A 26,291-nucleotide genomic window follows, 5' to 3' on the forward strand; every position below is an offset into this window, starting at 1 on the left:
GTGAGCTCCCTGGCTGAATTAGGCAGCCTTGTCTAGTATTTTAACCATTTAAGAACACTGGCCTCATTTTTATGCTTAAGACATGTTTGCTTGCTTATGTACCCCTTCCAACAGAAGCAGTTTTACAATCCCCCCTCCTTTAATTTTCTTAAAAACATATGGGTGACCACTAGTTTTCACAGGAGCACCACTCGTTTTAGGAGAGTTGTGCTTTAAATATTTTTCCCCCTTGAATTACTCTGAGGCCAGCTATGGGGGGGGGCTGTTTGCTCTCCCTGCCTCCTTCCACCACGTGCCCCCAGTTAAGTGCGTCCTTTGACGTTGCTGAAGCAGGTAAGTGAGGCAATGGCTTGCTGCGCTCCAGTCACGGTTATTTTCTTCCACAGTAACCTCCATAAACTTATTCGCCGCCATCCCCCTCCCAAAAAACCCGACTTTGACGTATTCCTCCTGGATACTGAGTGACCAATCAAGCAGTGACAGAGGAAGGAATGTAGCCAATCGGTCATCGTTGCTACCTGTGGGCAACATTTTTAGCTCAAAGGGAATTAAAAGAAGGGCAGCGGGAAGATGAGAAGAAGGGAGAGAAAACAAAAAGAAGTATTTTTGCGCATACAACTGCAACGTTTTTGCGTACGTTTTATTATAAAAAACCCCCAGTAAGTTAAGTATTACCGTGAAAAACAAAAGAGAGGGATCTATGCGCATAGAGGCAAAGAAGATTTCAAATATGGAATCGGACACAAACGCAGAAATCCGGTTGTTTTTCTTCCAGTCTTGTTGGCGACGGTCGCACGATTCATAACCCCCACCCACCACCCCCGGCCTCGCCCGGTTTTATGTGCTTTGCCTGGACGCTGCACAGCCCCATAAGTCCCCCCATGCAGCACTTCAGGCAGATTTCAGTCATCTTCGTGGAGAAAGCAACCAACGCAATTCCTTCCCTTCCTGCGAAGATGGCAAAGCTCCACAGGGAAGGGCTGCCTGGCAAACCGCAGAGATCCTGCCTGGTTCAGCAAAGCCTCGCCGTCGCTACTAGGGAAACCGGACCTCGCAAGTCCCTTCGCTGTTCCTCCCTTTGAGTGGCAGATTCCCGCGCCCAATGACTTTCTCTTCCTTCTCCCAGCTCCAACCAACGCAGTCAGACTGGAAAGATTGCGCTTTGCCTCCGCCTATAGAAAAGGACAAAATTGCAAAGCGACGTTTCCCTCCTCACCCACCCCCTCTTTTGCTTTACCTGCAAGGCCTCCCCCTCCGCTTCCTTTCATCTCTCTGCTTTAACTTCTCTTCTCCCGCTTCCTTTGTTTGCATTGCTTTTTTTCGTCCCTAATAATATTTTTTTAAAACCCAGGGACTACCAGGAGCAGCGCAGACGCATGCGTTTCAGCAGCGGGGTGGGGTATGCGAGATTGGCACGCAGCCTGGTCACCGGTGAGTGACCAGCTTGGGAACCAATGATAAGAGGAAAGGGGGCGGGGATTAGAATTGGTGGATCTAAGATTACTCAGCCGCCGCTCTGTGGTAGGAAGCTTGCCCACCCAATGCCCCCCTCCCGCTTTCACTGTTTATACGTCAAAAAGAGCTAGAGATGAAGGTAACTCCCACCACCACAAATATCCCCGAGTTTCCCTCCTTTTTTGCCATCCCAGATCACCATCATCATCAACAATTAACTAGGCATGCTGGGTGCCTATTACCTTCATCATCATCATCATCATCATCATCATCATCATCTGACACTTTAGAAGTGTTACAATCAAGCGGTATATAAATAAGCAACACTAAATTATTTGCCACGCTGGATACTTATTCCCTTCAACATCATCATCATATGACGGTTTTAAGAGTTGTTACTACAATCAAGCGGTATGTAAATAATGAACACTAATTATTTGCCACGCTGGTTACTTAAATCCCATCTTTTAAAATTCTTTCGCAAGATCCAAAGGCCAGAACTTGAATATATCCAACACAATTTTTCCAAAACAACACCCAAACCTTAGTGTTTTTCTATGAGTGTTCGTTGCGGTTGGTGTCTCGCTAGTAAAAATGTCTGTCGCTATGACTGACATGGGTGTGTTTGAAGGGAGTGTATTATGCTATAGTGTATGTTATGTGAGACAGTGCATCGCTGCGCCCATTGAGGTACACTGCACCACCCGCGGGGATCAGTCCATCCAGTTTTAGGGTAGGATGGAAGACAAATTAAAGGAGTGCATTTAGGAGCACTATTTGGGTGAGGATAAAATTGCTGCCTCCCTTTTGGGAATTCAGTCCGTGAAATTCAAAAAACTTCCCCGCCACATAGCCCTGCCTTGGGATTTGTTTGTTTGACAGGTTTCTGAGTATGACGATGTGTTAGGAGCTGTGCTGGGTTGTTGTTTTTTTAACCCAATATAGATAGTAACTATAGCAACTATCGATTCAAATCACACCCTCGCTTTTTGATAAGCCAGGTTGTGGTTTTTTTAAAAGGCGTTGTGCCTTAGGTTTAGGCTCTTCTGAATTACAGAGAACTATTTAATGGTCTGTATCAGTGGTCAAGGCTAGAGACAGGGGAAAGAACGCAGGCATTCAGAGTACAATCGCGTTTCTTTGGACCCACGCTGATACTTTTGAAGAAGCAGGAATTTTGAAGCAACGCAAAAGCCTGCAAAACCTGCTTTGCCAAAGACAAAAGGTGTCAGCAGCAATCTCCATTTCCATTTGCCTTCATTCCGGGGAGGGGGCACCGGGACCCCTGACTGGATGTAGAAGCATTGAGTTTGCCTGAGATATATTCTTCAGGAATAATTACAGGCGGAGAAATGCCATCCCTGGTTAAACCAGGTAAGTCTAATGCTAGCATTGCTTTCTATCAAAGGTATGTCACTGAATTAATTCTCCTCCCAAAAGGGAAGAAGCGCGAGTGCTCCCTGCCCGTGTAGTTAGTGTCAGGTCACCTTAGACAGGAGGAGGCTGAGGAGCTCTTGGCCTTTGATGCCTCGCAATTCTCCCTTTCAGGTTCGGGCACATTTTCCCCCTCGATGACGTCAAAATCAAGGAGCATCCTGGGAAACGTAGTTTCGTTCTTCCTGGAAGGGAGGGAGGGGTGTGATCAAAGGAGAGTGACGTAGGCGTTTGACGTAACCGCAAGCCTCGAAGCAGCAGGGGGTAGGGATAAGGGGAGGCGTGAGCGTAGCCGTAGAGAGAGCCCGTTTCCCATTGGCTCCTGAGAGGAAAGAGGGGGGTAGAGAAGGGGAGGGGGAGGCACAGAAAGCAAGATGGCGATGAGCAGAATATATCAATACACTAAAGATGTGTGCATAAGAAGGGTGGGAGGGGGACCCGGAGCGGACGTATAGGCAGGGGAGGAGCATCTGCAAAGATGGGGAAGGAGGAGGAGGTGGCAGCAGCAGAGGACGACGCTGTTGGCAGGAGAGTTAAAGGAAAAGCAAACAGCAGAAGAAATGTGGGAAGAGGAGGGAACAGCTGCCAGAGGAGAAAGAGGGAAGCCTGAGGACGACGGCAGAAGGGAGAAAAGAAAAGGCGAGGCGTAACTCAGACCTCGAATGCAATGCAGAGCTACGTCACTGCCGAAATATTAAACAGAATAGAACAACTGGGCGGGGAGGGGGAAATGTGTGTCGCAAAGCGAAACCTACAGCAGAGAGACATGGGGAGGGCACTCTTAGGCTGGGGGTGATCTGTTTGTGAGTCCACCTGGATAAGGGAAAAAGGCAACGATAGGAACCCTCTGCTGGGGGGAGAGCGAAGACAAGGGGAGGGGGAAGTGGGAATGTGATGGGACCGAGGGGTTAGGAGTAGGTGGGGGAACAGAGGCGGGTGGGGACTGTGCCTTATTGGCAAGCCCAATGCCCCAATCAGGAGCAGCGCCCGGGACGGGGGACGGCCGATTGGTAGGTGGGTGGGTGGGGCCAGAGAGAGCTGTGGGCGGAGAGCGGGTGGGCGTAGCCACACGGGATGAAGGGGCGGGGCAAGGGAAGGCATATATAGAGGAGCGGCGAGCGCTCGGGCGCTACAAGAAGGCGTCTAGCAGCTGCTGAGGCGGAGCGCGCTGTCTCTCTCGTCCCGGGGTGTGAGAAGCGCCATCCTCCCTTTTTCTCCCCCCACCCTTTCCTAGCGCTCTTCCTGGGGTTATGGGGCTTCGGTACTGAGCTCCTCCCTCCTTTCCTTCAACCCCAACCCCCGGGACTGCCACCGGGATTTGTTTGCACTATTCACATCACCACCTTCCCCCACTCACCCCGGGTGAGTATCTCTCCCTCCCTCCTTCCTTCCGTGTGGGGCGAGCGGGTGGGGAGCTGCTGCTTCTGTCAAGACCCGGCTGTGAGGGAGGAGGTAGAGGTCGGCGACTTGCCATAGGCCGGCGGGGCTTGGAGGGACGACAGCGGCCGAGAAGATAGATTGGGGGGGGGGTGGAGGAGGGCGGCTTACCGCACCCTCGCCTGGTCGCCCAGCCCCATAGAGCAGGGCCGGCGGTGTGCGTGAGGGGTGGCGGTGGGGGGCTTTTGTGCCAGCGCCTCTGGAGGAGGAGAGACTGAAGAGTTGGCGCAGCTCGACTGGGAGGAGGGGAGTATTGGGGGGGGGGGAGAGGCTGGGGGAGCCTTCGTGGGGCCGCCCCACGGAGGTCGGCGAAGGGGGCGTCGGAGCAGACCTGGCTGGCTGGCGTTGCTGGTGCGGAGGCAGAGGGAGGGTGTTGGCAGAAGGGCTGACAGGGCAGCGCTGGCTGAGGGTGTTGACACAGCCCTGCAGAGGGAGGCGGGGAAGCGAGCGAGCGAGAGGCGCTGGCAGGCGCAGCCCCTCCGAGGCAGCGGCTGGGGAAAGGGGGCTGGCGGGGGGGGGGGCGTCGGTGGCACAAGCCAGCCTCGTACAGCAACCGTGTGTCTCTGGAAGGGGGGGAGGATTCAGGTGCCAAGTGTGTGGGGGGGGGGTTGGTTGGCACAGCTTTTCTCCCCCCACCCCACCCCCCCAATCCCGCCGTGGCTGGGGAGGGAGAGGCTGCTTAGGTTGTCTGGCACAGCCCCTCCTCTGGGGGTGGGGGGAGGAGGAGGGGAAGGAGGCAGAAGTGTTGGGACGGCCCTCTTGAAGGTTGGCGGGGGAGGGAGGGGAGGCGCAAGTGTAGTTGGCACAGCCTGTTCGGGGAAGGGAGTGCAGTTGGAGAGGGGGGGTGGGGAGAAGGGGTTCGGCATAATCCCACCCAGAAGAGACATTGTTTGGGGGGGGGTGATGGGGATTTAATGCATTGGCAGCAGTCTTAAGATGGATGTGGTTGTTGTGAGGCTGTGGTGGCAAGGGCTGAGAGAGAGAAGGTAGATTATAGTATGGTGCTGAGAGAAACACACCAGCTATAACTGGAGGGGGGGACCCTTTGGGCAGGGAGCCTGTCTTTACAGAGTAGAGATCCAGACAATACCAGGTCGGAATGGGAGAGCGGTTATAAGGCGATCTTGCCCATATCTGTTCCTACATATGTTCGATCAGGTTGAAAACTCACTTTTAAAGGTAGTGGTTGCCCTTCTGGCTCAAAATCTTGTTCCTAGCACAAGGAGATGAGAGGGAAGGCCACTGGGAGTGACACAGTGGAGAACTGGGCCTGGCTTGACCAGGGGAGAGAGGACTTGGCCAATCATCTTCCTTTTCATAGAAAGCACTTTTTCTCCTGCTGCTGGAGCTCCAAGAGCTGTGAGCAGAAATCTAATGAGACCCAACTGCCTGGTTATGTAACGCCCATATACCCCGCTTAAAAGTTCCACCTTTCCCCCTCTTGTCTCCAATTCCTTGACTAACGTAATTAACATATATAATTAATTTTAAAAGGTTATTTTTTAAAAGCTAGAAAACATTTGAACTGTTCCAGGTTGTTTTGTTTAATCAGGTCTTTGTGCCAGGGAAAGGATGCCAATTTAATTTCTGTTCTTCTTGAAAGGGTAATATATTTCCTACGTGTAGGGGTGGTTAAACAGATGGATTAATAAATCATTTTGTATGTTCGATGTAGCTAGTCCAATCAGATCATCTGTACTTTTATATGTTGCATTTGTAAATATCTTCTGTTTGCCCTTGATCTTTCCTTATCCCCACCCAGTGCTGATCCAGCAATCGTTTAAAGGTCGCCTTAGCGTACAGCTGGTAGTTCTCTTATCATGTAAAGAGGGCAAAAGGAAAGGGAAATGTCTTTAAAAGCAGGGGTTAACCTCTGAAAGCTAATCATTTAGGGCAAGGAAATAGAATCTACTCATTATGAGTGCATTTTTGCTTTCTAGTTTATGAACTTACTAGATTTCAAAACTACTGTTGCAATGCAATGCAGTGCAGTTGAAAAACAATGTTAATGAGTAAACATAACTTTATTAAATTTTGTAGTAACTTTTTAAAGATAGAAACCTTGTCTTTACAGGCTTTTAATCTGAGCAGTATGATTTTTCAGTAGTATGTTAACGTTATTGATTTAGCATTGTATTTTGTATTACAATTTATTATTAACTCTATAGAGCTGCTACATTGATTTCATTATAAACGAGAATACCATCTATGTAAGGAATTTGGCTAACAGCTTTTTTCAATTTTCCCAGTACACTGAAGATTTTAATACATTCTCTTTATAGTGTAATGTATTCATAATTAAAAATTGGTTGTCTGGTAAGGATGGACTTCTTACTTGATACCTCATAATGAACTTCATGTGTGAATATTGTAATAAAATTATAATTCTGGAATTTTATGTAGATTTTTTTTTAAGTATCAAAATATAGGAATTACTTCTCTTTTCTTTCAGCTCAAGCAATTTTGAAATTCTACCAGTATTGAAAACTACGTTACACTTCAAACTAAGAGTTTTATAGCCTCAAAATGAGGAATTCCTTTTTAGTCTATTAGCATTATTTTCAAATATCTTAATGTTATGGCTGGCTTCTGTCAGTCACCAAAACTATAGGTGGTAGCAGAAACATTTACAGGACAACTACCACTGTTTAGTTTATGTCCTAGACTCTTGCTCTTCTCTCCACATTACTTAAGTACCTGAGCTGCAAACTCAGAACTTGAAATGCATCCATGGTGATATTGCATTTGTTCTCTGTGTATTTAATCTGCTTAGCTTTTAAGTTGCATATACAGTGCCAGTGTGTTGCAAATGTCTGTAGTTGGGAAATATAACCTATTTTAGGGAAAGTGTGATGCTAAAATAAGAGGCCTAGTTGACTTGCTTGTGCACTTTCCTTATTTGGATCTTTGCTTTTGTTTTTCTTAAAGGAACAACACTACACAAGGTGAAGAATAATAATCTTCTAGAATCAGCACTTTGAACAAATTTTTGCTTTCCTGTGGTATTTTGAACATTTCTCCCATTCTTTGTGGTTTGAAACGGAGACTTTGTAATTCTGTGCTGTAGCAGCTATGCAGCTTGAAATACAAGTAGCACTCAATTTCATTATTTCGTATTTGTACAATAAGCTTCCCAGACGACGTGTGAACATTTTTGGTGAAGAGCTGGAAAGACTACTCAAGAAGAAGTATGAAGGGCATTGGTATCCGGAAAAGCCATACAAAGGATCAGGGTTTAGATGTATACATGTAGGGGAGAAAGTGGACCCAGTTATTGAACAAGCATCCAAAGAGAGTGGTTTGGACATTGATGATGTTCGTGGCAACCTGCCTCAGGATCTTAGTGTCTGGATTGACCCGTTTGAAGTTTCATACCAAATTGGTGAAAAGGGACCAGTGAAAGTGCTTTATGTGGATGATTCCAATGAAAATGGATGTGAATTGGATAAGGAAATCAAGAATAGCTTTAACCCAGAGGCCCAGGTGTTCATGCCAATTAGTGACCCAGCATCTTCTGTCTCGAGTTCTCCTTCGCCTCCCTTTGGTCACTCTGCTACTGTGAGCCCAACCTTCATGCCCCGTTCCACCCAGCCTTTAACGTTCACCACTGCCACATTTGCTGCCACCAAGTTTGGCTCAACCAAAATGAAGAACAGCAGCCGCACCAACAAGGTCGCCCGCACTTCTCCCACTAACCTTGGCTTAAATGTCAACGATCTGCTGAAACAGAAAGCTCTTTCCTCCTCCATGCACTCTCTCTATGGTCTTGGCTTAGGTAGCCAGCAGGTTCCACAACAGCAGCAACCACCACAACAGCAGCAGCAGAAAACGTCTGCTCTTTCTCCTAATGCAAAGGAGTTCATTTTCCCCAATGTACAGGGCCAAGGTAGTACAAACAACCTATTCCCTGGCGACAGTCCCCTTAACCTTAGCCCTCTCCAGTACAGTAATGCCTTTGATATGTTTGCGGCCTATGGAGGTCTAAATGAGAAGTCTTTTGTGGATGGCTTGAATTTCAGCTTAAATAGCATGCAGTACTCTAACCAGCAATTCCAGCCTGTTATGGCTAACTAAAACAAAATACAAATCATATTGTACAAGTTGAAATGCACGTACCCAAGGGTGTATCTTTTCCACCTCTTGAGTTTTTTTAAAAAAAGCTTGTAGTATGAATACATTCAAGCTTGGTTAGATAAGGACAACATGCATCATTTTTTCATTTGCCAACCAAGCACAAAGTTATTTTTTACTGACTGTACATTAAATATACTCAAGATATGGCCTCTTACAGTATTTAAGATATAGCAAGGACATGGCTGATTTTTTATATATATAAAAAATTGGCACTAATAAGTGGGTTTATTGGTCTTTTCTAATTGTATAATTTAATTTAGTACAAAGTTTGTAAAATATCAGAGTATATATTGTTTCTACAACATGGTATTGCATTTTTATCTTTTTACTACAGTGATCTGTGACAACTGCAGCAGCTTCATGTTGTATTTTTTTTACTGAAATTATAAAATTCATCTTAAAAAACATCAATTCTAAAAAGTGTGCAAAATATTCCTTAAGCGGTGGAATTCAAATTGTATGGAATACTTTTTTCCAAGAAAGAAACACAAATTGTATTTTCTGTTAAAAAGTTTAAAGATTTTTTGCTATATATTATGGAAAAAAATGTAATCGTAAATATTAATTTTGTACCTACATTGTGCAATACTTGAAAAAGGTATAAAAGTATTTTGAGTCAGTGTCTTATGTTAAAGAGAGGGACTGAAATAGTTTATATTAAGTTTGTATTAAAATTCTTTAAAATTCAACTGGTGTTGTGGATTTTTTAAATGGTCAAATAACATTGCAGTGTTAATGCTGGGTAGCAGCCTTTATTAACATGGATCTTATAATATAAAGCAGTCTGCTGTGTTGATGCAAGATAATTTTCTGCACTACTTACTATTCTAACGCAGTGTGCTGTTGTATTAAGTTTATACTTCATCAACTAATTTTCATCCTAAAGCTCTTCCTATATGAATCCCCTTTCCATACTGCAACCAGTTAACGTTAAAACATTTATTCCTAAACAGTGAAAGCTATATATTATTTAATGCTGGATTTCTGAGAATAGTTTATTAAATCTATAGAGAATTGGGGAGGGGTTATAATGAAACTCATGTGAATCCAATCAGTTTTTTTTATCTTGTGTTACAACTTTAGAGCTCAGAAAGCTACCTGAAAACATGCTTTTTAAGGAAAACCAGTTCTATAAATATATTTCACCATTGTTTGATCCATTCTGTTCTGATAAATATTGCAAGATAGAAATTGTAAAATATCATTTAATGGGTATTTGAAGAAACACACTCCCTCACTCCTTCGCCACCCCAAATAATAAGAAAAGGTGGTTTGCAGAGGCTAGTGAAATTTACACAGGCAGCTTAACACATAAAGTTAGTTCTGCAGTTGAATTTCTCTGGAGCCTGTTTGAAAAGTAAAATATGGAGCAAGATAGCAGCTGTGGTTTTCCAAAGCCTGACAACTAATTTGACTGACATTTTCTTGCCCCATATTGTCATTCTTGCATCACACAATCCAGGGTCAGTTTTGTAGTATGTGTGTATATAATTAAGTTCTGGTGTTCTGCAGGCTCCATTGAGATAAATGCCTTGAGTCATCACTGCTGGTTTTAAGTTGGGATGGGGGTGGGTGTTTCCAAGTTCTTGGAACAGAATCAAGCATGCTGCTTAGCACCATTGTACACTTTGTTTTGGGGAGGCTGGAATCAGGCTGTGGAGGAAAATAAGGCCAGCAAGAGTAGGAAGACTGAATCCTGACATAGATTTTACTTTCTGTGTGTGCTAAAGTTCAATAGCTGTAATAGGGCTTGGGATTTTTGTGTCTCTATCACTCCTCCTATCTGGTCCGCTTGTATCGACCTCGGGATTTGCTTCACCTTGACATCCAGCAAATAGTACTGAATGTATAAAGCAACTTTGTCAGATCAGATCTGGCATAGCATTGTCTACTTTCACAGGGCATAGCTTTCACACAAGAATCTTCCAAATCCTGCTACCAGAGATTATGCTGTATATGCCATGGATGAAGCTGTGGCCATCTTCCTGTGTGATAATTATGTGCCTTTCTGCACTCGCATTAAGCTGCTCCCATTTGCCCACTAAAAGCAACACGGTAATATAAATGATGGAGCTCTCTGTTAGTGTTTAAATTATTAACTGAACAATGCAGTTATTGTTCAATTGAAGTTAATGTCCCAGGAATTAAGGTCAGACTCCTTTCAATTTGCCATATAGCACCAAGATCACTATCGTCTTAACAAACACAGATAATGACACGATTGGATAATGTGTTCATATAATCAAGGTACAAGATATGCACATGCAACCTAGTTGAGCTAACAAAAGTAGGGTTGAACTGCATCTTTTGGAGTAGGTTTTTTTTTATTATTCACCCTCTTAATACTGAAGGCATTGTTCTAACTGATGTACTTAATTCTGTCCAGATCCATACCATACATTTATAGCACATGACAGTTCCCAGGATTTTTCAGGGCAAACCATTTCTCCCCCAGAGCTACAGTTCCCAGCACCTTAAACTACAAGTCCCAGGATTCTTTGAGTGAAGTTTTGTACTTTAAATGTACATTGGAGGTAGTGTGGATCTGGTTGGAAGAAAGACTACAGATAAGGATGGGCAGTTTGGATGAATGCCTTTATTTTTCTCCTAAAGACGAACCCTTGGTGTATTATTTATGGCTGCAAAGTGGTCTAGAAATCCTTTAATAAATAAATGCTCAAATGAAAAAGAAAAGGTTTGAGTATTTAGGGCTTGCATTGTGAGTTTATTGTAGGTCAATGCAGAATTGAAGTGTGACTAATCACCAAGACACTATGATGATTACATATTAGATTCAACATAGGTACTACTAGGTTTTATGTTTTTGCTTAGGAAGAAATGCAGGGTTTCTGCTTAACCCAAGTAAGGTTCAGAGTAGGAGGAGGAGGAGTATTTATATTCTGCTTATATACCACAATGGCTTGTAAGTGATTTACAACTATAAAATCAATACATAATTAAAATACACGAAAACAGTTCCATTGGAATGTTAGAGGAGATGTGTGTCAGGCAAGTTCCTTTTCCTCATTTTCTTTTGTCATTTGTGCAGTTGCATTAGTGTGTGTGTGTGTGTGTGTGTGTCCGTGTGTGTCCTTGCAATGTTATGCAATTGCACATTATTCAGATATTTTTCAGTTGGACCCATGACTTCTGGGCAAAATCTTTTCCAATATAGGTAGAAAATAAAATTAGGCTGAAATCAGGACCAGCCAATGCAATGTCAAGTTGGCCACAGCTGTTTGAACTTGAAGGATGTGCTCATAATTTGGCATCAAATAATAATTTGGAATCCAACAGAGAAGTGGAACATGCCTTCCTTAGCCTACACGTATTGTATCAGGAAAGTACTGTATAGTAGTGTTGATTTCATCAGGACTTGATTTGTAATATGTTTCCACTTAATGCATTTGAGAACTTATGTCAAAATGTACTCTGTGCACCAGAAAGTGCTCACTTTTGAGATGGGAAATGTCAAATTGAATCATGCATTGCAAAATTATGCGACTTACCTGACCAGATTACTAAATCAAATGTCACTGTGGCTGCAAGTCCTGAATCTAATTACATTGCCTATGAGGTGGAACACTGATGTATCCCTGTAATTTTTAAACAATGGCCTCATCTCATGAACAGTCTGCATTTCTCTCTCTGTGCATATTGTATCATTGGCGGAAAATAATAATAATGTGCTTACTAATTTTGTGTTATATCAGTCTCAATGTAATCTCAGGACTGCAGTCTTAAGCACACTGATCATGGACAGGGAGCAAATCCCACTGAACTCAAAGACAAGCTCAGGATTGTGCAGTATATGGCTGAGTTTCTCTTACAGCCTCCATCACTGCCATTTGGCTCTGAAATGTAGTTACGAAGATTAGTGGGAGAGAAATTGTAACTTGTGTTTCAAAAACTGTATAGCAGTACAGAGTATTTGGCTACTTAGGCTGCGCATGCATCATCTCTGACACTGCTCAAAGTAAGCAGGTCACTTTTTTGTACATATAGTGGTACCTCGGGTTACATACACTTCAGGTTACATACGCTTCAGGCTACAGACTCCGCTAACCCAGAAATAGTGCTTCAGGTTAAGAACTTTGCTTCAGGATGAGAACAGAAATCATGCTCCGGCGGCGCGGCAGCAGCAGGAGGCCCCATTAGCTAAAGTGGTGCTTCAGGTTAAGAACAGTTTCAGGTTAAGTACGGACCTCCGGAACGAATTAAGTACTTAACCCGAGGTACCACTGTAATTGCATTTTATAGGTTTTTAGCAAGCTGTTTTAAAACAGAATCTTAGAATGGTAGAGTTGGAATGGGACCATGAGAGCCGTCTAGGCCAGCCCCCTGCAATGCAGGAACGTTTTGCCCAACATGGGGCTTGAACCCATGACCCTGAGATTAAGAGTCTCATGCTCTACAGACTGAGCTTAAAATAGGTTTGTAAAAGGGTAGATCAGCCACGTGACTTCTAGCATGACTTGAGTCTAGTGTATAACATATATTTCCTATTACAGGAAAGTGTCAGCTTTTGACCTGATGTGCTTTCAAGATACATGTTACAAATATATTTCCTCCACATTATATTTTCTATGTAGTTACCAGCCCAAACTTTTTCAGGTGAAAGCACACACATGCAAAATTGACAGGCAGAGATACGCCAAAACTGAAGAAGGGCAAATCATTCACTGTCTCAATTGCCTAACCCAGATCTGTGGCCCTTGAGCGGCATGCAGTCTGCAGTTTCCTCCAGGTCTGCCCTTGGCTTTCTAGATTGTTGTTGTTGTTTAGTCGTTTAGTCATGTCCGACTCTTCATGACCCCATGGACCAGAGCACGCCAGGCACTCCTGTCTCCTACTGCCTCCCGCAGTTTGGTCAGACTCATGTTTGTAGCTTCAAGAACACTGTCCAACCATCTTGTCCTCTGTCGTCCCCTTCTCCTTGTGCCCTCCATCTTTCCCAACATCAGAGTCTTTTCCATGAGAAGTCTTCTCTTCTCATGAGGTGGCCAAAGTATTGGGGCCTCAGCTTCAGGATCTGGCCTTGCAGTGAGCACTCAGGGCTGATTTCCTTAAGAATGGATAGGTTTGATCGTCTTGCAGTCCATGGGACTCTCAAGAGTCTCCTCCAGCACCATAATTCAAAAGCATCCATTCTTCAGCGATCAGCCTTCTTTATGGTCCAGCTCTCACTTCCATACATCACTACTGGGAAAACCATAGCTTTAACCATATGGACCTTTGTTGGCATGGTGATGTCTCTGCTTTTTAAGATGCTGTCTAGGTGGCTTTCTAGATGCTACAAGCCTATTTTTGCCCTCAGGCTTCAGTTTCTTTTAGCCTCGTGTGTTTTTCCCAAGAAAAAGCAAACTTGAGCTGAACTGAGAGAAGGAAGGAGAGGGCTGAGGTTACAGTGGCCTGGCTGGTTTATACAGCGCCAGTGCATTGTGATTATGAATTATGGGTACATGGTGGCAGCTCTAGGGAAGATGGTGATTTCTAAATCGAAGCAGAAATCGTTCTGTGTGGTGTGTGTGTGTATGTGTGTTAAAAAAAGGGAGGGTTTGTTGTTTGTGTGTGTGAGGAACTACCTACCTGATGCCTACATTCTAAGCATAAGCAGAAATTGGTGGTAATGGTAAAAAAGAAAGGACACCATGCTATTCCCACCATAACCCCACCCCCAATTCTTTACTCAGAGCAAGCACTTCTGTGCAGCCATTCCCTTCCTTGTTGCAGAAAATGAGAGAGAAAATAAGTGGATCCACCCACCTTTGACCCTGGATTTGCCTTCCATCAGGTGAAGTCCCTGATTGATGCTTCCTGTAGGTCAACAGCCCTTCAAAGTTCTGTACCCTTGGTGTAGTCAGTAAAATAACACAGGTAAAGGTAAAGGGACCCCTGACCATTAGGTCCAGTCGTGGCCGACTGGCGTTGGGGCGCTCATCTCACTTTACTGGCCGAGGGAGCCGGCGTACAGCTTCCAAGTCATGTGGCCAGCATGACTAAGCCACTTCTGGCAAACCAGAGCAGCGCACGGAAACGCCGTTTACCTTCCCGCTGGAGCGGTACCTATTTATCTACTTGCACTTTGACGTGCTTTTGAACTGCTAGGTTGGCAGGAGCAGGGACTGAGCAACGGGAGCTCACCCCATCACGGGCATTTGAACCGCCGACCTTCTGATCAGCAAGTCCTAGGCTCTGTGGTTTAACTCACAGCGCCACCCGCGTCCCTAAAATAACATAGACACAGGCTTATTTCTTGGAAGAGGGGCACCCACCATGTTGTGCCTTTTCTCACATTCTAGTCAACAGCACTTACGTGTTCCACAACCCTAAAAGGGGTACCAAAATCTGATGGTCAATACAGTACCAGGACTGCCAGGTGCCAGCAGGCTTATGTGATTCCATCCCCCTCCCCCTCCTATCCAGTTCTCTCTCATCTCCACTCTAAAAGCCTCATTCGCTTATTTTTGCCACCACACTGGCACATTCTGTCCCTTCTCCCCGCCATGCTCTGCATGCACACCTTCACCTGCCGTGAACTGTGTGCCACCATCTGTTGTGCGCAGAACCGCTGCCACCCTTGCTCTGCTCCACAATTTGAATTTCCTGCCGGTGCTGGTGTGAAGTTGAAATGCCAAAGGGAAGTTATTCCTCTGACTCTGGTCACCGTCATGGCCCTCATAGGAGCCACACCTTGAGACTGTGGGCCCTGCCTGAGTTTTTTGGCTGCTATTGCCTGCTGCTACCTCTGCACATCTGCTGGTGTGTACGGGGAACGTGGCTATCCCAATTAGCAGTTTTGCACTCTTTGTGCATTAACTGAAACATCAAAATAGCTGACTTCTGTACTAGCCAGTGGTGCTTTGGAAACAAGGACAGCTAGTTTATGTAGCATCTGTTTGCACATAATACGTGATCAGGTTGGTTTTAGAACTCTGTACTGTTCTATAATGTTTGAATAAGAAATACCTCAGAGTTTGTATGTCTCGTTTGGAAACCGATGAAGCAAACTGTCTGGTTCAGCACTCTTTACCCCCCCCTTTTTTTTTTTGGTCATCAGCAAGCTGATTTAAATTGAATGAACAATGTTGACTGCATTCCTCTCGTGAGTAGCATTAAAAAAAATAATTGCTAAACTGTAAAATCCTGCTGAAGTGATTGTTCCAGAAAAGTGTAGTGGTGGCTGGGCATAGTCAAACAGCCTGTGTTCCTGTGGCTTTTTGCCTTGTTGGCTTTATATATTAGTGGAGAAAGCTTGCTGCACAGAAGTGGGGGGGGGGCATTTAGCAGGATAAAGCACACTGCCCTCAGTATTCTCAGACATTTACCTCACAGATAAAGCATGATCAGTGTGCAGAGCTGAGAACAGTTGTAAAATATTTTTAGAAAAATCTTGGCATGCAGCAACGCAGAGTTACAGACCCTTTTACCCCCCATCTCTCTGCCCTTGTTTTGTTACTTTCAGATTTGACCCAACAGGCTCTGTTTTGATTGGATTTGTGTAGCTGACTTTGAAAAACCAAGCTTCAGATGAATAATCTGATAAACTACTAGGCTGACCTCATTAGTAGAATGCAGGCCCCATAGGAAAACATGCCCTGTCTCTTACAACAAGGGGCCTCAATCTCAAGGTCTTGCCAAACCTCTTCCAGGTTCATTGAGCACCAAGGGGCAGTCCATAAAATATATGCCCTTTATTATGTATGTGTAGTAGATTTGTGGAAAAGACATGACTGGGCAATTGTTAAAATAGGACCAAGCATGAGAAGACAATATTTCTTTCTTCCTTCCTCTTAAAAGGATAACATTCTTTTTGGATGGTCCCAAAATGCTGGCCTGTTTATAGGACATACAGTACACAGAATATGAGAATAACAGCATCCTTTCTCTGCTGTGTTTCCAACATCACAGCAAGGTGCTATGAGGACAGGTGCAGGAAGGACAGAGAGAAGCTTTAGGAAAGGCAGCGCTGTCATGAATGGGAGTTGTAGTCCAACACTTGGAAAGCATCATATTGGGTATTCGTGCGCTAACCACTACACCACCCTGACTAACCTCACTATTCTTTCACCATCAGCTCAGCCTGATAAATTGGATTTGATGTCATGTAGTGCTGTTCTTTCTTGTTCTCTGTGTTTTGGATCAACACAGCTGCCAAGATTTTGGGCATGTCTATGGACTCTATTTGTGGGATGTTGCTATGGGCTTTTTTGTTGTTGTAGGGGGCAGGACTTTGTTGGGGGGGCAGAACTGACACGATTGTTCAGTTAGTTAAATATTTGTATTGTTTTACTTGATCGGGAGGGGGGGGCTACTCCCATGGCTATGGGGGCTGTCACAATTAACTCCTGCACCAACGGTTCCCATTTTGCCACTGATAAAAAGTTGGCCATTGATCCACAGAGAGATACTCACAGTGGTGTTTGAATAAATCATTCTGTTTGGCTGCATCCCTGTTGACTCTATTCTTATGCTGTAAATCGGTTCCCTTGGGAATTTGGAGGAGGGTTTTGGAGATAAGACTGTATCTCACTGGGTAGAGGGCACCGTTTTCATGCCAAAGGCCCAATCTCATTCCCTGGCATCTCCAGTTTCAAAAAGTCAGGTAGCTGTTGTTAAAAAAGAGGGCTGCTGCCAGCCAGAGTGGGTAATATTGTGTGTGCTAGATGGACAAGCAGTTTGACCTGCTTTACAGTAGCTCCCTTGTGCACCTGAGACTGATGTTCTTAGCCTGCAGATCACGAAGCAGTGCAAATCATGACGCAGGATTAGAGTGGAATTACGTTACAGTGAAGCCTTTAAGCGATCTGCTTCATGAATATGGCTGCGGATGTGCGGCTAAGGTGTGCTTTTTGCTGTTTGTTACACAGACTCAAGTTCCACAGTAATTTTGTGGCTGGCCTATAGAAATCAAGAGATCCCCCCCCCCCTTGAGCATCTTTCCATTTGCCAGAACAAGAGAGCTTGATTTGAGCAGCACATGATTAGGAAGCTCGCGTCACACCCACCCACTGAATTTCAAATTGTCTTTTCTGGAAACAACAAGCTGCTCTGGGAATAATCTAGTCCTGGATGACACTGGAGAGTGCCACTCTGGCGTTTTCCTGTCAGAGGCCTTTTAGGCTTTTGTTGGATGCTGCAGACTATTTTCATTACGAGAGCAAGAGCTGTATACTTGCTACAATACACTCGGTTTGAAGAATCATTTGGCTTTTCATTGACAAGAAGGAAAAATACTACAGTATACCGTCCCATTTCTAGATTATGGTGATTTTCTGCCTGCTTTTATGAATGCAGAACTAAAATGTGCTGCTCAGTCTGTATATTCCTCATCAGTCAATTTTTAAAAATTCCCTTTTTATGTTAAATAATGTAATTCGAATTCTAAATAACAAATGAGACCTGAAATAATGAGCTGTATCCAGTGCTAGCCCCAGAGTAGACTCAGTGAAAGTTAATGGGCATGACTAACTTAGATTTATTAATTTAGATAGGCGTACTCTGAGAACTAGTGATGTATGGAAGTGAGAGCTGGACCATAAAGAAGGCTGATCGCCAAAGAATTGATGCTTTTGAATTATGGTGCTGGAGGAGACTCTTGAGAGTCCCATGGACTGCAAGAAGATCAAACCTCTCCATTCTGAAGGAAATCATCCCTGAGTGCTCACTGGAAGGACAGATCGTGAAGCTGAGGCTCCAATACTTTGGCCACCTCATGAGAAGAGAAGACTCCCTGGAAAAGACCCTGATGTTGGGAAAGATGGAGGGCACAAGGAGAAGGGGACGACAGAGGACGAGATGGTTGGACAGTGTTCTCAAAGCTACCAGCATGAGTTTGACTAAACTGCGGGAGGCAGTGGAAGACAGGAGTGCCTGGCGTGCTCTGGTCCATGGGGTCACGAAGAGTTGGACATAACTAAACGACTAAACAACAACACTCTGAGAACATGTTGCAATGTGAGGTGAAGTTGTTCAGTGTTTCAGCCGCTCCCCACCCCAGTTTTCTGTCTCCCCTCAACCATCTGATAGCACCAGGGAGGTGCTTGTTGGTGCAAATGGTGACAATGACCTCCTCCAGTGGCCTTGAGACTTTTGCAGCGCCTCCATTTTTTCTCCCTTTGGCTGTACTAGCAAGGCCAGATTAAGGTGGTTGGGGGCCCTGGAGGAATTCCAAAAATAGGACTCTCCTTCCCCTTCCAAAAGCAATGCATGAAATAAGGCACCACAAAATCCATATTGAGGTATTTTAAAGGCTATTGGTAGGATTCACCTAACAAACACCATCAGCAGAGGCCCTGCACAAGGCATCTGCATAATTGACTTGGGGGTGATTGGGGGAACCCCCAGGACAGCACATGGATGGGGGGGTCATTGTGTTTGGATAACTGATAGGCTTGCACAGGTGGAAAATTCAACATAGTGTGAATTACACCCCCCCCCCAAATATTATTAATCAAACTTGCATTGACTACGAAAAAAAATACTCTAAGGCTGTACTGTTTCACATCTCTCAGCAAAACACAAACATCTGGGCAACCTTAACAAACAGAAAGAGAACACTCTGAGCACATGCAGTAAGTTTCATATTTTAAACACTTGTTGTTTTTGTTCACTTCCCATCTTAGGTCAGTCATCAGCTCTCAGCCTAACCTACCTTACGTAGCTGTTGCGAAGATATAGGACACGGGTAGGCAAACTAAGGCCCGGGGGCCAAATCTGGCCCAATCGCCTTCTAAATCCGGCCCGTGGATAGTCTGGGAATCAGCGTGTTTTTACATGAGTAGAATGTGTCCTTTTATTGAAAATGCATCTCTGGGTTATTTGTGGGGCCTGCCTGGTGTTTTTACATGAGTGGAATGTGTGATTTTATTTAAAATGCATCTCTGGGTTATTTGTGGGGCATAGGAATTTGTTCATTTATTTTTCCAAAATATAGCCCGGCCCCTCACAAGGTCTGAGGGACAGTGGACCGGCCCCCTGCTGAAAATGTTTGCTGACCCCTGATATGGGAGGCAAAAAATCTCCACATGTAACCAAGTGCGGCTGGTGGTGGTTGCCTTTGTTCTGATGAACTGATGCTTTGTAAGTTAATTTTACACTGAATTCTTAATGACTGCCTGGACCTCAGCTACTTATTGTGTAGTAGCATTTGCAGTAAATAACTTGTAGGGAGACCTGATCTCTCATGAAACCACCATAGGACAGGTTGCCAGGAAGAAAGGAATCAAAGGGGAAATCTGGGCAATTCCAGGGATTAGAAAGGGATTCTTGCAACATGTCAGCCAAATCAATCAATCACAGTTCTGACTTTACTCATTGGTTAAAAACACTGGAAGGCAGGGAATAGCCTGGCTGGCTTCCCTCCCTGAAATAGCTTAGAAGTTTGCCTGTACATTTTGCTTTATATCTTTTCTTCTAGTGTGGTTAGAGGTTTACTCTCTCCCTCCCCCCGCAAAAAAGCTCAGAGTCTAGGCCCCCTTAAGGCATTGGCCCTGGTGCAATTAATTGCACATTATACATCTGATCACAGGCAGTAGGCAGGGGCCAATCACACCCTTTAAAAAGCACATAGAAGTGAAGAAGGAAGTGAAAAAAGGGCACTTCCTCTCTCAACTCCATGACCTTTTCTAGGCTGAGACCAGGACTCAACCTCCCAAGGAAATGTGGGGAAGGGGCTTGCATAAACGTTGAAAGAAGCAGACAGAAAAAGGTGAGGTTGTGGGGAGGGCAGCAGTAACCACCACCAACCCATTGCTATTGTGGGAGGGAGTGTGTAGCTTGTAGGTTTGCTTTCTTTTTTGTTTTGCCTCTTGAGTTTCTCCCTCTCTCTAGGGCTGATTTTGTCTCTCTGGTTGGGTTTGTCTGTGTTCCTTTTTATTTTGCTAGGCCTGTGTATATTGGAAGAAGAGGAGTTTGCCTTCTGTAAAAGTGGTGTTTGTGTGGCTGTCCGCATGTAATAATATAAATTTTATTTATACCCCGCCCTCCCCGGCCAGAGCCGGGTTCAGGGCAGCTAACAACAGTAAAAATTACAGTAAAAACCGAATTGGGGGGGGGGACCAATTTAAAATACAGGTTAAAATGCAATTTAAAATGCAGCCTCATTTTAAAAGTAGCCCATAGATCAAAAATGTCCTACTACCGCAGTCGTTTTGGTGAATGGGCAGCCCCCCAACCCATTAACAGTCATTTTTGTGAGGGTGCCCATGGCCCACTCCCAAGGTTGTAAACATGCCCATGGGCCTCAAATGACTTAATTAGGCTGGATTTTTTTTTAAAAAAACTTTTCCTTTTTTTAAGGAGGAGTGTACTTTATTCATTCATTTATTGCATTTATATCACATCTTTTTCTCCAAGGCGTTCAAGGTAGTGGACATGGCACTCCCCTTCCCCCATTTAATCCCCACAACAACCCTGAGAGGCAGTGCCTGGTGCAAGGTCACCCAGTGAGCTTCATGGCCGAGTGGGGATTTGAACCCTGGTCTCCCAGGCAGAGATGATGCGTCTCTCATTTGTGGGTGGTGCCATTTGGGCTACAGTAAGCAATGTCACTCCCAGCCTGGACACTGGAAATAGAAAGGATGGTCATAATCTCCACAGAAAATAATTGTTTACAATATGTAACGGCAACCTTAATATTTCCCCCTAAACTTCAGTCCCAATACTTGCCCAGCATCTCCAGCTAAAATATATAAGATAGAAAGCAAAACTGGGAATTATCCCTTCATCAGAGCTTGAAAAAAAGACTGCTGCTCTGTTTTAGACAGTCCTGGGTTTGATTGGGCCAATGGCAGATTACTATTTATATGTTCTTAGTATTAATCTTAGGGTAGCCAAATGCAAAAGAGAACATGGCTGCTGCCCCTTTAATAGTTGGACAGAAGAGGGGATTTCAGCAGATAAAGTTCCCATTACAAGCTACACCTGCTGAACTTTCCTCTTTTCTACAACTATGAAAGGTGCAGGGCTCTTTTTCGGTACCCAGGCAGCCTAATCCTTCTCCACAGAAATGTAGCTGAAGTTGAGGACGCTAAGATAGGCACAGAGCAGTAGAGGTTGCTTGAAAATTTCAAAAACACTATTTGGCACTTTAAAATAAATTATTTACTACTTGTCATACCCAATTATCTAACAGAGTCAAAATGAGCAATTCCCCCCCAATTCCATTTAGGAAAAAGGACGCTGCTAAGGTAATGTCAGTGCTTCCTGATACTGGCTTTTCCTATTGATTTTAGTGCTTTTGCAAATAATTGGTACACTGTAGTGTTGCTTACCTGCAAGCCAGGTGTTAATTGTGTGCCAGATTCCAAATCCCATGCAGATAGTTGCAAAGGACTACTGGTGTGTGTGTGTGTCTGTGTGAGGGAGCAATAACAGAATCCACTGCGCAAAACTAGAAATGGTATCTCTAAGCCCCATGATAATGTGAGGCGCTTCCTGTTTTCCTCTCAGTTTTGCACACAGCTACTGTTGCTGGGGAAGCTGACATCTAGGAGTGCCCTTAGCAATTAAGGCAGGAGCCAGTATGGACACGCTTTCCCTTGTGTGTCACTAAACTCATTATATTGGCAGTCAAACAGGAAATAAAAGCCGGGCAAGCTTCTCCCGTTCCTCAGCAATGGAGTCACTGCAAGGAGGAGTGCGAGGATTAGGAAGAGCAGCCCAGAGCGTCTCTTTTCCTTTCACCTTCCCATAGACACAAAACTCAGAGGTGTAGCCCTGTTAAGTCCATTGCAGCAATAACAACAGTGGAGTGATTGCACCAGAAGCTTTCCTGGGCCATAGCTAAGTTTGTCCAATGAATGAAGCATTACCCAAATTTGGCAGATTACACAAAACACCCTCACATGGGTGCGGAGGGGAAATGTTGTAAGCGGTGAGGGCGAAAAGGCTACAAAATGCAAGGAAGCAGAAGGCTTCTAAGATTGCTATACAGCACCAAAATGTATGCAGTGGTACCTCTGGTTACAAACTTCATTTGTTCCGGAGGTCCGTTCTTAACCTGAAACAGCTCTTAACCTGAGGTACCACTTTAACTAATGGGGCCTCCTGCTGCTGCCGGCGCGCGATTTCTGTTCTCATCCTGAGGTAAAGTTTTTAATCTGAGATACTACTTCCGGGCTAGCGGAGTCTGTAACCCGAAGTGTTTGTAACCTGAGGTACCACTGTACAAATTAGTGCTCTTACTGCAGTACTAATTTAACATACAACAGAGGGTTGCTTTTCCATTAGAGGTGTTAAATTAACATAGGATAGCTGGCTTGGAACCATGATCTCTCCACCCTGCAATAAAACGACTCTTGTAGCTCAGTGGTAGAGAATCTGCTTCGTATGTAGAAGATTCCTGGTTCAATAACCAGCATCTCCAGGTAGTAATCAGAGAACCTCCTACACACAAAGCCCTTAAGAGAGTCTGTGTGGACAGTACTGTGCTGAATGGACCTGTATTCTGACTCTGTATAAGTCAGCTTCCTATGAGTCCTTTTCCAGGCCAAACATCAGAGCGGATGCAGAATTCTTGCCATGAAGAAAGCTTCAGCTCTCAAATTCCCCCCTACCATGCCGTTGCTAAAGGCACAGGAACTCTGCCAGTCCTAGCCCCATTCTATCCTTTAACTCAGCACCACCCATATCCAGTCCTCCAGCCCTTTTAGTCAGTACTGCTGCACCCATTAGCCCTTTGCTTGCATGGATAATTCAGGTCGCTGTGATGCGAAGTAAAATGCTGGTGGCAGCAAACACAAATGGCCCGCATGCTTCTCAGGTTCAGGTTTGCTAGTGAACCAGAAGAACCAGAAAAGCTGCCAGATCAAGGTCCAGAAGACAGCAGAGGTGGACTTTCCCCCCTGTGTTTTTAAACAGGTCTGTAGGACATTCTTATCAGGTGGAGACCTTTATAAAAGGCAATTAACCCTGGAGTGCTCAGTGTCCAAACTGCTGTGCGCAGGAAACGGAGGGTCACTGCATTTTGTGAGGTTTTTAATCTCTGTTGAAGGGATTGCAGGATGAGGAGCTTAAGATGCAGGTTTTATTTATTTAAAAGGGCATTCCCTTCCGGTCTTAATGCTGTAGAAAAATAAAGGATGACCTCTCCCTGCCCCTTAAACCTGAACGTTAGTGGCGTCAAGATGTTTAATGGGTAGTTTTCGGTGGCATAATATACAAGAATAGTGAGGAATAGAAATAGAAAAGATGGGGAAATAATAATAAAAAGAGAAGGGTTCTACTTTCTAAGAATTTCTTTGGGTCTCCTCCACTGGCTTCTACTGCAGGTATACTCTGCAATGTGCTCTGTAACCTTGACACAAAAATAGGGCATTTGTGATGGATTTGTTCTGCTTTATTGGTTTGTTCTGGGATGCATCCCCAATGCTACCACATTGTTGCTGTCTGGAGAGGCTGTAATGCAACAAAGAAGCACAACCCACCCTGAACATCTGTGGTATGAGAAGTTACTGGATCTCAGCAGGAAATTGCAGGATATGCACTATTTGGAAACGAAGCAAGTACAACTGCCTGAAAAGAATTGCAGGCACAAATCGTATTGAAGGTGGGATCACAGGCGACCGCCCCAATAGCATTGTGAGCACAACTCATCATGAAGCGGTTTACACATTCCTGATTACTTTGCATTCAGTGCGCTCCTGCCAGTGCTGTGCACACATAGCATTAGCCATAATCCATATCTATCCTATATCTAACTTTTTGTTTCTGATGAAATACTGTGTTTTGATGTATTCCACCCCCCCCCCCAAAAAAAAACCAGCTTTGGTTGAAATGGAGTAAAAATGACAGAGCTACATTTTAACCTAGTAGTGTGAACACATCTGATGAGCAGGAGAATTTGGGAAAGGAGCCCAGCAGGTGGGGAGATGAGGATTCACATCCCAGGGAGGGACTGAATAGGCTGTTAGGGAAGCGTTCTGCCCCCAAACTATTGAATGTCCTGGGCCTGAGTTTCATGGCACCTTAAAGACAACACACATTTATTATGCCATAAGCTTTGCTGAATTCAAGCCCACTCCAACAGACACATTCATCAGTTTCATTGCAGTGTTGTATAAACGGGGACCATGAAACATGAGCAAAGAGATTGAATAAATAATGCCAAATATTAATTTAGAGATGCCTCGTTGCTGTTTCGGTTGCACTTGCCACTCACACCTCCAGCAAATGTCAATATGTGTGTCCTCTTCTATACTGCAGCTCTGAAAACAATAACCAGTCACTTTATGACTTGTATCTGGTTTTTATGTTTTACAGTTCTACAACACCCCGATATTTATGATATGGTGGTACGGAAACAAAAGACCATTTATTTTCTTACAAATGGTACAAGCCAACAAATACTCTTAAGGGACAAAAGTGTGATCCAACACATAAGAAACACAAATGGATGATTTTAAAAATCAGTGTAGCTGCATTACACAAAATCTAAATAGTCCCATGCAGAAGTAATAGATGCTGTACTATAGTTCATCCTAAACAGATGGTTCATAGTCTTCAACAGCAGGTTGTAGTGCGAGCTGCTTTGAAGAAGAATCAGAGATCAGAGGATTGCTTGCTCCAGTGCTAGTGGGTATAAGGAATATTAAGTCAGTGTGTCTTACAAAACTATATGCTCTTGGTGATTAGATACGAAATGGAGGCAGGGCCCTTTTGTAGTTGGGTAGAACTGGGAATTTTGGCAGGTGCAGTTTGGCAGCAGCATCTGTTGAGATTTCCCTCTTCCGTGCAGCTGTTAAAAGGTACAGAAATGCTCTCATCCTTTGCACTTGACCATCCTACACATATTTTGTCATAACGGGGCAGGGGGAGGAATTCCCCCTCGCTTCATAAACACCAGCTAAAGAAGCTAATGAGCAAAATAGGCAGTTCTAAAATTTCCTCCAACAGTTACAAGCATCTCTATCTTGTGATGTCAAGTGCCACCTGGTGTTTGACTTAGTGAAAAGCAATGGGATGTGGGCCATTATTTCTCAAGCACCATCTTGTGTACCTTGCACAGCATACGAAGCACAAAAATTTCCCTGTACTAGCATTTTTTCTGTTTGGGGGGGTAGGGGTGGGGTGGCCATCAGCAATGCTAACTCCTTGGCAGATGCCCCCTTTTGTACTGCAGCATTTTAAAAAATGGTTGGAATGGAATGAAGCAACTTTTTTGATGCTCTATATCTAAAGCATAACTTCTGATGTATTTGATTTATTTGGTTGTTTTTTTTAAGTATGCCCTGTCTCTTGTCTTTAAAAAATAGAAGAGACAAGTCACATTTTTTCAACCCCATTTGCTTTCACAGCACGGGCAAATAATTGAGTTCATATTCACCAGGGGATGGAGAACTTGTGGTCACATTCCCTCCCGGGAAACCTCCTATGGACCATATATGAACGGTGGGCGCTAGGACCAAAGACAAAAATGGGCAGAACAATGGGTGAAACTCATTTGTACAGTAAACTGTATTCCAGCCACACCAAAGTTAGAGGTTTACACACACACCCTTCATACCTGCAAGCAAGAGGTGTTATCACAATTCAAGAGACATGTTTCAGAGAGCCAGCGTGGTGTAGTGGTAAAGAGCGGTGGACTCGTAATCTGGTGAACAGGGTTCGCTTCCCTGCTCCTCCACATGCAGCTGCTGTGTGACCTTGGGTTAGTCACACTTCTTAGAAGTCTCTCAGCCCCACTCACCTCACAGAATGTTTGTTGTGGGGAGGAAGGGAAAGGAGAATGTTAGCTGCTTTGAGACTCCTTTGAGTAGTGATAAAGTGGGATATCAAATCCAAACTCTTCTATTAAAAAAAAGAGAGAGACTTGTTTCAGCCAAACACAA

The 26,291-nt window shown here is 44.4% G+C and overlaps 2 protein-coding genes and 2 long non-coding RNA genes across 5 annotated transcripts in view; 2 read left to right on the plus strand and 2 right to left on the minus strand.

The window, feature by feature from the left end:
• LOC307211141 (ankyrin repeat domain-containing protein 40-like) overlaps positions 1-26,291 on the plus strand; it is an 84,064-nt gene that overhangs the window by 4,123 nt on the left and 53,650 nt on the right. The window contains exon 1 of one of the 2 annotated variants that reach the window (XM_079967467.1): positions 20,063-20,170. The exons of the other annotated variant lie outside the window; for it this stretch is intronic. Within the exon in view, the coding sequence (XP_079823593.1) occupies positions 20,078-20,170 (93 nt within the window). The 5' untranslated portion in view covers positions 20,063-20,077. Of the gene's footprint in view, positions 1-20,062; positions 20,171-26,291 lie in introns of those variants that run through there. 2 annotated transcript variants of the gene reach the window in all.
• LOC307211166 lies at positions 624-3,883 on the minus strand. Its single transcript, XR_013836330.1, has 2 exons — positions 3,645-3,883; positions 624-3,074 (listed from the first exon to the last, which is right to left on the minus strand). It is a non-coding gene; the product is annotated as an uncharacterized lncRNA (long non-coding RNA).
• TOB1 (transducer of ERBB2, 1) lies at positions 4,010-9,149 on the plus strand. The gene is made up of 2 exons (XM_079967479.1): positions 4,010-4,251; positions 7,255-9,149. Exon 2 carries the CDS (start codon positions 7,399-7,401, stop codon positions 8,398-8,400), a length of 1,002 nt encoding a protein of 333 aa, XP_079823605.1. The 5' UTR covers positions 4,010-4,251; positions 7,255-7,398; the 3' UTR covers positions 8,401-9,149.
• LOC307209778 lies at positions 20,745-21,902 on the minus strand. Its single transcript, XR_013835771.1, has 2 exons — positions 21,735-21,902; positions 20,745-21,026 (listed from the first exon to the last, which is right to left on the minus strand). It is a non-coding gene; the product is annotated as an uncharacterized lncRNA (long non-coding RNA).

Source organism: Podarcis cretensis, assembly GCF_951804945.1.
Source record: "Podarcis cretensis genome assembly, chromosome: 2".
Classification (NCBI taxonomy): Eukaryota; Metazoa; Chordata; class Lepidosauria; order Squamata; family Lacertidae; genus Podarcis; species Podarcis cretensis.

What these genes read in the sequence shown, in the direction of transcription:
- TOB1 (XM_079967479.1), top strand. Translation starts at nt 7,399, where the DNA reads ATGCAGCTTGAAATACAAGTAGCACTCAATTTCATTATTTCGTATTTG.